Source organism: Sebastes fasciatus, chromosome 3, assembly GCF_043250625.1.
Source record: "Sebastes fasciatus isolate fSebFas1 chromosome 3, fSebFas1.pri, whole genome shotgun sequence".
NCBI lineage: Eukaryota > Metazoa > Chordata > Actinopteri > Perciformes > Sebastidae > Sebastes > Sebastes fasciatus.
In genome coordinates this window covers 18,346,730-18,359,532 of record NC_133797.1, presented here as the reverse complement: position 1 = coordinate 18,359,532, position 12,803 = coordinate 18,346,730, and the positions used below count along the sequence as shown (strand labels likewise).

At 41.3% G+C, this 12,803-nt stretch overlaps 1 protein-coding gene across 1 annotated transcript in view; it reads left to right on the top strand.

The window, feature by feature from the left end:
• The window catches only part of inpp4b (inositol polyphosphate-4-phosphatase type II B), a 288,174-nt gene that overhangs the window by 117,747 nt on the left and 157,624 nt on the right, over positions 1–12,803 (top strand). The window contains exon 4 of the mRNA XM_074629389.1: positions 8,276–8,320. Within this exon, the coding sequence (XP_074485490.1) occupies positions 8,276–8,320 (45 nt within the window). The remainder of the gene's footprint in view (positions 1–8,275; positions 8,321–12,803) is intronic.

The following is a 12,803-nucleotide window of genomic DNA, read 5'->3' as shown; positions in this document are numbered from 1 at the left end:
TAATAGTTACGTGTCTCCACACATTATTCAAGAGAAATTGATTTTAAAACTTAGTGGCTGCCTTTCTACAGGTTTCCAATTAAGTGTTGGGTTCTTGCAGTGTGGTTGAATTAACATCACAAATTGTTTGTCTCAGAATGTGGTCAATTATGCCAGAGGAGCCTGCTTTACCTAATTATGGGCAACGTGGAGTTTGATTTAGTGGCTCTGCAGAGTGTGAAGTTTGTTGGCATGTCTACATATTCTGTTTGTACATGTGTTCCTATGTGTGCATGCATGTTGTGTACGCCTGCGTGTGCATGTGCGTGTGCTTTTTTTTTTTTTACTGCAGTCATGTTCCATCCAGGCTGAATGTGTTGTCACTAATGAGCGCTGGCAGAGGCAAACTAGATGTCTCAGTGCCCATCACAACAGGAGAATGCTAAAGAGATTAGCCATATCAGTGATGCCACAAAGCCTGCTCTCCAAGTTTAATACCTTTGCTTACCAAAAGGACAGACACTGCATGCAGCGTCGCTGAGCATTTGCATTGGCATGCAAGCTCAACACCATCATCTTCCCCATGGGGATAAGTAAATGGAGGCGTACAAAGAGGAATGAAAGCGCAATTCATGATGCCTTGTCTCCTTTGCCTCGAACCACACAGATACGCGCTGAACCAGCTTACATGCACAATTACAGACATGCCAACACATACACATACACACACACACACACACACACACATAAGGAAATAACTAAACGTGTACACACCAGTACATCCTCACACAAATATACACATGCACAGATATAAGCATACATGCACACACACAGCTACACACATGCTCATACTCTTACAGTTATGACCTGATTGCGAACCCATGATATGCGCTACTCTAAAATCACACAGTCACATTGTGGAGATGACATCTGACAGGTGTGGGAGTATAACGGTAATGACAAACACCTCACTGTACCTCTGTCTTGTTTTCCTCAAGCATCCTGGGAGACAAAAGAGAAGAGCAAAGCACACAGTTGCCGTGTTTGGCACGAAAGACAAGTTGACAACCCCGCATTATCAGTCGCAAGGTGAAATAGTTTATCTCCTCCTCCTTGACAGCCAGGTGTTGCTCAGTACTTATTAAGGCAGGACTGAATTGGCATTTTACAAACACCCCACCACGAGGGGTAGAATTGTTATTTTACGGTACATATTAACTATTCATAACAAAATTATCATAAGCCCATGTGAATAGGGTTGGGCTGGGGTAAAAATGTTCAAACTGGTTTAATATTAAGCCTAACACCGGACTGGTATACCAAATTTTACAACTAGATGTCGCACTTGACTCAGCAGTCGCTCCGCCAAAACTCGGAAGAGCGGCTTGTCACTAAAGGTAATGGTCCACCTTAAGGTCAGCCCACCTTAAGTGTACCTGAGCCAAATTTGTCGCTAACTTCAGGGCTAACCCCCTTCAATCAGGTGGCAAGCAAGACGCATGAATTTGGGTTGGGTCTTGAGGAGTTGTAGCATTTATTTGCCCACAAATAACTTTAACTGTACACACACGTTTCTGATAATTTCATACTTCATACACCGTCGCACATGCTCGTTCCCTCCCTTTCTCTCTCACCTGCTAACACTACGGGCTTGCAATACACTGGCTGATGGAAACCCGTCTTGTTTCGTCGCCCCAAAAAACACATGAACCTGCGCCTCTTCCCCTCTCCCACCTCTACTGAAATTTGATCTCTTCATGTCGCCGGCCTCGGCTCGGCAGTAAATGAGATGGGTCTGATTGCAACCTCGGTGGGTATCGTTCCTGTAGAGCATGACAGGAACGCTCACTGCTTTGATTGGCTCATGGGGTACAGGAACGCACACTTTTTCTTCTTCTCTACTTTCTCAATGCACAGCTGGTTCTAGCTGTTATACCGTACGTATTTCATTGTAAAGACAAATACAAAATTACAGCAGACAACAGTAAACCAAGTTGAGCTTTATTCATGTTATAACATGGTCAATAGTTATCTTGTGTAGGCTATGTGAGGACATGTGGATGTTCATCGTGGCAGTTCAAGCACACATATTTGGATATTTTGAATTTCAGCGTAGCCAAGATTTGTCACCAGTATCCGAGGCAGCTCCTTCCTTTAAAATCGTGCTATGTAGCTTAAAAAAAAAGAGAATTAACGTTTTGCTATCAGCATCATTACTTATTAGCGTGCTTGCTAGAAGCTAGCTTTGTTAAGGTCAAATTAGTACAAATTACCTGTTAATGTAACACCAAGCAATTAGTTAGCTTAGTTTGCCTAACTTGTTTCATCGAAGTCACAAATAATGGTAAAATGATTCAAGAATTTGACAAAAAATTAGTTAAAATCATACTTAGAACCGAATGCATAGCCACTGATTTGACTGACACAAACAGGACAATTAAGTTATTGAACAAAAAAATAAAAGTCAGCAGCTACTGGGCGTTCCTGTTCTATGCAAACCAATGATCTACCTGGGCGCCCCCTCGCATCCCCCTCTGCCAAGTTTTTTAACTTGCCAGAATGTGTCATAAAGACAAATGCGGGTTTGCATAAAATCAAACCGGGAAAAGCTCATAGCGGACCAGCACGGAAATCGACCCAACTCTTCATGTGAGTTTTCATGAAAGCTGCAACGTAGCTGATGCCGTTTTCATTGCACAATGCTTGACATCACAAAGCAAAATGTCTCACTCCGTGCCCTTGTTAACCCTCCACACTCCATCTCCCATCGACGCAACAGTCAAGACCTCCTCAGCACACCCAACTGATTCACAACACTTCATTAAACGCTGGCAACAAAACCATCTGTCCCCTCTCAATCTCCCAGGGCAGTAATGTGACGATAACTCACTCTCCCATTCAGCACCACTTGTCCTAATAGGATGCCTGTTTGTGCAAACATCAATCGTGTTAGCGGTATGTTAGCCTGGCTGATGACTGAATCATCAGAAAGGATGTGCAGGTGTTGTTTAGGCAATTTAAACTACAGAATAGAGAAGAACGGAGGAGGGTAAGATTAGACTAAAGGAGTTAGAAAGATTGCAATTAGTGTGCGTGTGATGTAGAGTCGGTGGTGGAATGGCTTATTGGGAGACGGCCAGTTATATCCCCGAAATATAAAATCCCATGGTGAGCCAGCCACATAAGTGAATTATTAATATCATCTCAAAATCCAAAGTAAATGATATTCAAAATATAAACAGGATTTGTTCTTAGGCACAGGCCCTTACATGTAATATCTATTCATGAAGAGGATAAGCAGGAGTGATTAAGAATGTGTGCTATACCCACTGCGAGGGGGTTTATCAAAGCTCTTTTTGGAAATTGCTTGATTTTCTTAGTTGAGCTTGGAAGCACATGATGTGGACCGGAGCAGCGACAGGCAGTATTCTGGAGCTTTTCCACAATTATTTTTTGTGGAGTAAGGAATAAAGAGAAATCCCATGTGTGCGCACTCACTCCCCCACATTTCTTACCTCCAGTCCTCCTTTTCAGAGTATCTGCTGGAAACTAGCGAGTGGTTATCGCACTGTGCAGTGGGTGAGGAAGCAGGGCAATGAGAAGGGAAGAGGGTTAAATGAGCATCTGCAAGACGGACAATTTAAGTTCCTGGACATTAATTAACTTTGTCATCTCAGAGAAATGCTCACATCCTAATAAATGACCCTCTCCTCTCCCTTCAGCGTGCCTTTTCCCCCCACTGATACCACCCGCAGACGGGGGTGATAGATTGAAGGTACAGTGGGGCTGTGCTGTTATTTCTAGAGCCAGATGAAACTGCAGTATAGCGGGCGGGCACACCTCATTTGCTTTGGGCCCCTCTGGGAGTTACATCTGCATGTGCCGCCTGCCTGCCTGCCTGCCTGCCTGCCTGCCTGCCTGCCTGCCTGCCTGCCTGCCTGCCGCCTTGCTGAGCTCATTACCATATTCATAATGCCAGCGGATATCGATTTTAAATACCACACCTGTTCCACTTTTCTCCACATACTTATCTACACATTGGAGCGGGATCACCTGTGAGCTTCATGTGCTAAAGGAGATGTGATTGAGATGGACAGTACAGGTGGTTGACCTTTCCCCCGTGCGATGGGTAATTATTGTAATTAGACGTTGCGTGTTTGTTTTGGTCAGCCTGATTCTCACACAGGAGGTTAATGACATGCTGTGTGTTCGGCGCTCAAAGACAAGAACGGTGTCACACTGTACATAACAGGTGTTCCGTCCTCCGGTTGTACTCGCATAAGTTGATTTTAATAACTGTTGGATATTGAGTCGCTGTGAACATGTGAACACCATTTTCCAAAGCTACGCTATTAAATGTCATGTATTCGTTCTCAAGGATGCAACCTAACCTGTGTTGCCTGTCTTATAATCAAAGCATCAAAGCATACTTCACAAGCTGTGCTCTGAAATTCAGACGTCTTTTAACTCCAATCCTCCTCCTGCTTCACTATCAAGCATATCTAGTTGCCTTGCCATGTGTGTCGGCTATGTCTCATGATCAGTATCCCCAACCCATATCACACTCAGACTCGGCTTTACTTCTTATCTGTATTCAATTAGTTCTGCAGTGACAGATATTTTCTACCGCTTTCTACCGCTCTAGATAAGTTGGTGTCTAGCACAGATGGAGTCCTCCATAGTAGCTGGGCTGTTCAAGTGACAGTCCCTTATGATGGCACCAGAGACAAGACCCAACAGCTGGCACCGTCTCAGCCCACCTATAGCTAAAGGGCTCTCTGTTGCCACCACACGACATGTCATCCAGGCTTATTAAAGTTTCATCAACACTCACAAGGAAGCCGTAGTGGTGGTAACATGAGAGGACATGACCCCCGAAGGAATGGGATGACGATGAGAGTAATGTTTTCACATTACCAGATAGCGACACAGAAAGTATATTTACATACATAATTTGCCTGTGTGTGTGTGTGTGTGTGTTAACTTGCCCACGTATTTCAACTATGTGTGCACTTAATTAATTAGACAGTTACTTTACTTGTATGCTTAACAGATATTGCGCTAAGTTTGCATAAGCCTGTTTATTCAAATGGTGCCTCTCCTGACAGCAGCTGACGAGCTACATTCACTGACACTGACAAATTGAGATTTTATTTACAATTTTGTCAACACATTCGCCAAATTTAGATATGCACTGCAAGTTGCTTGTGTTTTTTATTAAGTTGCCGTGCGTTGGGCTTTCTCAGCCTCAGCAGACAAGCGACTCTCAAGAGGACACGGAGTAATGCTAATGATTCCCATAATTTAGTATGCTTGTCATTAATTAGCAATCCTTGTTTCATTGTTTGTTTTGAATGAATTTAAATTAAACATAACAAAGAGTGCATGTAAAAGAATTAAAGACTGTATTGGTATTAAAGCTGTAGTAGGCGAGATTGGAGCAAATATGATAAAAAAAAGTTATTTTTACATAACGGTCGCTATATCGTGACAGTAGGACAAGAAACGGGTAACCTGAAAAAAATCATGTGCCTCTGTGTCCTCCGGTGCTCCTAACGACATCTGCAAGATTTCACAGACCGGAGGAAAACAAGCAGTAAGAGCTGATCTTAGGTCTGCTGTCCATCTGCTGTCTATGAGAGCCGGCTGTCAAGCACTCGCAAACTCCGACCAAACGGTCAAACTAGGCAGCGCTGATCAAATATGAATCAATATTATGTTACGTTAATGCCTATTTCTCGCCTTAAATGTTTCTATTTCTCGCCTTAAACGTTTTCAGAATCATCTTGTAATGCACGGTTTAGCTGTAAAATGAGAAAGTTTGTGACGCCGCCGCCACTAACTTGCGAGAGTGCTCTTCTATCGGCGCATTTCCACCAGATCCAGTGACGGAGGGCGTCTCAACGCTTTCCATTCATTTCCTATAGAAAGCAGGAGAAGCAGTTGCCGGATCCATGGTGGGAGTGTTGCAGCGAGTTGGAGAGGGTCCGTATTTGCATAAAGTTGAAAAATATCAACTTTATGCAAATGAGCCTGTCCAGAAGGACACGTCTGGCTCACGATACTTGGACGAAGCTGTGAAACTAGGCGATTTAGTTCTAAAATGAAATGAAATTCAGCAGTGGCATAGCCTATTTCTCATTTAAAACGTTTTCAGAAGTAGATTTTGGTGGATTGTTTTGACGGAATAACAGAAAGTTTACGAGGGCAGGTGGTTGGTGGTGTTATTTTAGGAAAGGCAGGTTCTATGTCTTTCCAACATGAAATCTTGTCTTGCACCGTTTCTTACCTTTATATTGCATCATTTTGTTGTGTGACTGTTGTTTAGTCGGATCGAAGTAGACTTGTTCCCTGCAAAGACCTTGAAGTGTGATGAAAGGCTTTACAAAGAAATTGACCCGACTCGACATAAAAGCTGCCAAGAAAGCGTGGTAACTGAAGTAATTATAAAACACAAGTAAATCATTTTTAGTGAAGGATCCTCATTATATAAAATGACTATTACCTAAAGTCGTGTGGCTCCCATACATCAGTAAGCATCGAGTATCCATGGCCCATTAGTGGGGTTGATGAGCCTTAGAGAGGCCAATTGTGTCCAAGCACCCCAGGAAGAGCAGAGCGGCATTTAGTGGTTTAGGGCCCCTCTACGTGTTGCACCATCATGCAGGTGTTTCATCTGTTTGGTGTTTTAATGGTTGCGTGTCGGACTGATGAATGAGAGACGGCGTTGGTGACGGATGATACAAGCAGTCAGTCCTCTACTCATCATTATGGCATAAGCCCTCCAGGACAATGGATACCTAGATTCTCTTGTTCTGACACTAACAAGAGAAAGCAGTGTGTTTGCATAATCTAACATGAACTGTTACACCTATCACTATGGCATTTGGGGATCCTGTCATGCTCCCGGCGTGTTAGAATACCATCTGTAAAGATTTGGTTTTGTGCTGATTAAAAGAGTTTCTGCCTCCACAGTGGTGTTACATTGGTGAAAGAGGATCCGATTCCAACCCCTTTGTCTACTTTATAGAGTGGGAGTGCAGGGATGACATATTTTTGTAGGCCAACCAGAAAGTTAGCATCGCCCTGGTTCCCTCAACAGAAAGCCAATGGGATTTTTTTCATTGGATTGCACTGAAAATAAGCTCTGTGGCAAACTAAAGTTTATGATACTTACATGTTTTGTTCAGCAAGATAATCTTCACAATGAACACCACCTTTTATGATTTTTGAAGTGTGAATGCAATCGGCAGAAGTAAAAAGATAACGTTAGGCTATAAACGAACTACACCACGGTCGCATGACTTTACGTCATCACTACTAAGCTACAGGCGGACTGGTGTTCAGCGTGATGACTTTTTGTAGTCTCATTTAGACACTTGTTAGCAACCACCGTTTTTAAGACAAGTAAAAGCTTTAAAATTCAGGACATATTTTATAGTGTAGAACCAAACGTTAAAATCTCTTCAGTTTGTGTTAGCCACAGACCTTATTTCAGGCATCTAAAAAAAAAAATAGAAAAAAAAAATTCTGGATCATGATCTGGATCGCCACCAAAATCGGGAAGTTAAAGGGATTGTTCATTGTGCCACACCCCACCCCTCCAAAAAATGTCATTCAAATCCATTGCGGACTTTTGGAGTAATCCTGCTAACAGACAAACAAACCAACAAACCAACAAACCAACGCCGGTGAAAACATAACCTCCTTCCTAAGCCTTTGGCCTTGGCGGAGGTAATAAACATTGATTTCCAGACGAAGGAACCGGAAGTGCAGAAATGCTAATTAATTTCCGGGATTTAGGACTCATTCCCGTAGCACTCTATTCTGTGTCTTTAGGTGATGTGTGTCACACTTTCAGTGCTGAAACAATTAGTGGATTAATCAAAAAGTCAATTGTTAGAAAAATAATTGGCAACAATTTTGATGAGAAGGACGGAAAACATTCTAAACATTCAGATAACTGCTGGCAAAATATGAGGGTTTGCTGCTTTTTTAGTTCTCTGTCGAATGTCTTTGGGTTTTGGACTTGTCATACTGGTTATTTGAAGATGACAGCTTGAGTTCTGGGAAAGTGTGATGACTATTTAATCACTATTTTCTGACATTCTGTCGACTAAAAGATTAAATGATTAATCATAAAAGTCAGGTTAATCTATTATCATTAGTGGTAGACCCACACGTCTTAAACTGTAGTGAAGTCAAACTGCAACAGTTCTGATTCAATTTCAATGTGTGTTATTTCTTTGTTTCTTCCAATGCACTAATGATCTTTCTTTCTCTCTCTGTCTCTCAGGTGTTATTCTAACACCCAGGCTGCCTCAGGTGGAGTTCAGCCTCGGTAAGTCCTGTGTTTACTCTGTGATTCAAGGGTCATTTTGGGGGATATCCAACACTTTCCTGACATCCTTGTAAGCACATTAGATAAAGGACACATGGACTCGCTTGCATGGTTGCACACTTCCAGTAATGTCACATCTCTCTCTTTTAGGTTTATGGCCTATGAGGCCCCTCGGCTAACATAAATCCAAATGTTAACTGTTGTAAACACACACCAACAAACAGTCGCATGCTGACAGTTACACTGATGCAGAAGTCAGTCAGAATTAGAGGCACATCTGCAGACATCCTTAATCTTTTTTCTAAATTCTGACACATGCACACACCCCAAGTATGGTTAGAAGGGACAACACAGAAAAAGGCAAAGAGAAAACATTAGACAGAATGGCGAGAAGGTCCTTTGGAACTTTTCGTGGAGATGGCTTCATTCATTTTTCATGCTGCTGAGATGTTGGAATTCTATTTCTAGACAATTCATTGTGGCTCAGGTCAAGTTTCCTAAAGTGAAAATCCAAACAGAAATAGTATTCCTATGGTCTTTGACTCAAGAGATTGACAGCATCAAAGACTTGGCTCCCTTGTTTCTATCTTTTTGAGGCGACTGCAACAAAGGCTTCCCACTGTTGCGTTCTCAGATATGGCCAGAAGATATATAGACAGGAATGTGGCTACAATTTCTATTTCATCTTAGTGGTATTTGAAAAGATAATTATTCCACAAATGTATCCTCCCTAGCATCACTTTATGAACTCCAGGCCTGAGCAGTGCTCAGAGTCTGTCTTATAACCATTAAAACAGTCTTCAATGTGTTTAAACTGCAACCACATGTTGATATCTCATAAACACTCCTGATAGTTGCCGTTATATAGAGGGCAAAATTACAGTGAGACATAAAGACATGTAATCAGAGTTATTTTATGTCTCTCAATAGGACAGTCATTATTGTGAAAACATGCACACAACAGTGTGTATGTGCACACATCTGTGTTTCCCCTATGGAGCTGTAGCAGCGGTGGGTTTCTATGTCTGCCGGCACCAGAAGAGCTCTTGAGGCCTAAGTAGGCTACATAGCTACAGTACTTTTGTGCACAGTAATCAGCAGGGAAATGTCTGTGTGGCGGAGTTTCAACATTTAGAAAAATACACTTTTATTGAACATAATAAATAAACTTGCATCACCACAGTGTTGTATTATCAAACTTTGTTAGTTTATTTAAATGTAATGACATTTTCAATGATAAAATAACTTACATTTATGACGTTTCTTAAAGGGAATCGTATCTAAATAATATGTAACGTTGATATCTCTTAGGGAATCTCTCAAAATTGTCTTAGAGATTGACAGGTTTTGGGCATCATGGTGGCCCTTGCGCATAAGGCCCGCCTCCAGGAAGAAGAAAACAATCGGTGCATGTGGAATACGTTGAATACCTACTATCTTTGTACTTTGAGGTACGTCTACACACACAGAGGGATGAGGAGAGGAGAGGTATTATAAGCTGCTTAGAGCTAGTGTAAGGAAGTTAAACAGGTCATAATTCCCTCTCTATTATCTATTTTATATTACTGTTAAAACATCTTCAAACAACTGGATTTATTCAAATTTTTCACCAAAAACTACATTTAACAACATAATGTTTTAACACATCATGATAATGTTAGAATTTCCTGAACGCATCATAATGTAACTCAATGGAACCTCCGTACACTAGCTGTTCTGGTGCTGCCAACGTTACTATCTCTCCTCTTGCCAATTTCTGCCAGTTTTTAACACAGATTTATTGTTCACAATGTAGCATCATCAGGGATCGGTGACTAGAAAGCATTAATGCCGATTTCCCCGATTGCATATTTTCTAAAAAGTCAAGCAAAAAAGTCATAACGGCTAACATTAAAAGTATAGCATAAAGGATAAATGGTTGAAGAATCTCTCTGAAGTCACTTAGGCGTGTGTGCACCGTCCACACAAGTCGTAAAAACAGCACTCGTGGACTTCCATGACACATTTGAGTGGGGAAAGTGTGTGACAGAGGAATTGTGCTGCCTTAATGACACAAGTCCGTGCTGCCTACTAACTGAGAGTTTTGAAGTCAGCATTGCTTGCTTCATTGATGACATCTACCTGGTGCTTGTTGTTATAATCATTGTGCTGACATTATCAGGTAAGCGCAAAGTTTCTTGTTTAAATCTTTTACTCTACTTTATATGAAGCGTACGTAGCGCAAAAAACGTAACGTTAGTTTCTAAAAAGATAAGAAAGAGTCCTCTCCGCTTTCTCCCTTTCCTCCCCTCTCCTCTCCTCTCCTCTCCTCTCCGCTGCTGCTGCTTGCATGTAGGGGAAAGACTGCACATAGTAGATAGAAAATCAGAGCCTTTGTAATGGTTGCTTTGGTTCCTAAATGTTCATTCTATTTGAATTTCTACTCAGATGATACTTTTGGTTGAGCTTTTGCACTTGAATAGAAAAACTATTTGAATGTAAATTATCTGTCATGGTAGAAAATGCAGCTGACAGCTGGCACAGAGAAGTACCATGTGCCTCTTTTAATTGCCCCGGTTGAATGTGTGCTCAATGTACAGTACATCTGTCAAACCCTCAATGACAGTGTTTAATTTCTGAATACTTTTGTTTAATTATTAGATATGTGCATATTTAATTTTTAACATGTATTGATTTTGATAAAAGAAATGTTGAAGAGTTGAATTACTTTTAAACTCTGGATGGAGGTTACATTTAAATGCTCGACATGTTTAAATGAATTATTTTCAAAGAAAAATGAAATGGTGCTGAAGTCATTAATAAGAATAAGAATAGTAACCAAGCATTCATCCTACAGTCAATCACAATCACCTAACCTCTACGAGGGCTCAGCAGCTGCTAGCTAGCCAGATAGCTCCCGGTACCAACAGTAGATTTAGAGCAAGGCAAGACAAACTTGAATCATGAAACACATTTTCATACTTAGTGTGGTTTAAATGCAAAATATAAAGGACAAAGGAAATAAAGAACCATTCACAAGCAGACAAGCAAGAATCTGAACTTGAATCTGACAACCCACACAAACTATTCAGTGGCTAAGATACAATACTACGTATTGAAAGGCTACAGAAAAAGATAAATATGTCGAAGCTGCTTTTGAAAGAAGCACTCAGAGTAAATCTCAGTGAGGTTATTTGAGCAACTAGGAGCAGAAAAGCCAAAGGTAGCTTCATTTGACCCTCAGTATAGACCAGCGCCAGATGACTCAAGAGGTCTGTGTGATTTGTAGCTTTTGAGCATATTGAACACACATTGCGGACGAAGGCCGTTCAGTGATTTACATATAAGTAAGAGAATTTTAAAATAGACTCAAGCGTGTACTGGAAGCAAGTGAGGAGAGGTAATACCCAGTAGTCCCTGTTAAAAACTCCATACCACCAGGGAAGTGAGCATAAGGAGTAATTATTGATTGTTAAACGTGTGCACGTGTCCCTGTGTTTGTTTGTGTATAGGAGCGGTGCCAAACATCTGCAATTAACTTTGCAGCTAATTAACATTTAATTACATCAGTGTAGACAAACATGGTATTTAGAGAAACAAGGCTGCTCTTAGATGGTAATGGTTAAAGGGGCACTCTACTGATTTTACAAATGAATTTCCATTTACGCGTCACAAGGAGTACCACTCAGCCTGTGAAAAGAGTTGTTTATTGTTTTCTGTGGCTGTAGAGCAGAGGTCCGCAACTACATTTGTGGGCCAGAATTTTTCCAAGCAGACACTGTGGGGGCTGTAAAAATAAATATATATATATATATATATATATATAAATATATATATATATATAGGCCTAATAAGCCTATCATTGTGTAATAATTTAGCTTTCTTACTGAATGAATGTTATTTTGATTAGCCTATATCAGTGTGACTAGATCAAACATATGGAATCCATAATGATAACTAGATACTTAATTAGAAAATGCTCTCAGATCTCCACCACGGAGGCAGTTCACGGAGGAGTGATGGTTAAAATCTGTAATTACAGAAACGTGATTCCTGAACAGCAGGGCAGGCACAACAGACTAAATGCATATTCTATTCTATTCTGTGTGATCATATACACGCAGAGATAAACACTCTTATAGCGGTAGTTTTTACTTTGGCACAGTCCAGATCTGCCATGGGAGGCTGTCTGAATGCTGTGGAGAGAAAGACTCGGCGTTCAGTCTGTTTTTGTTTCCCTCCGCTTGTCGACACATTTGGGTGATGCCGCTGTAAATTAAATGTTTGAAGTCTATCCACAAGTGTACCCGACTTCAGGATGTATTAAGAGAACTGGATACAGCGTTGGAGGCGGGGGTCCGTTCATTCCTATGAAAGTTGCTCAGTGGCGCAGGAAGCCAAAATAGCTCGACTTCCGTCTGGAAAAGTACCCGGACCTTTCGCGTTCATTGGGCACATGGAACATGCACAGTAGCGTCCTCTTGGTCACATGACTCGGGTACAG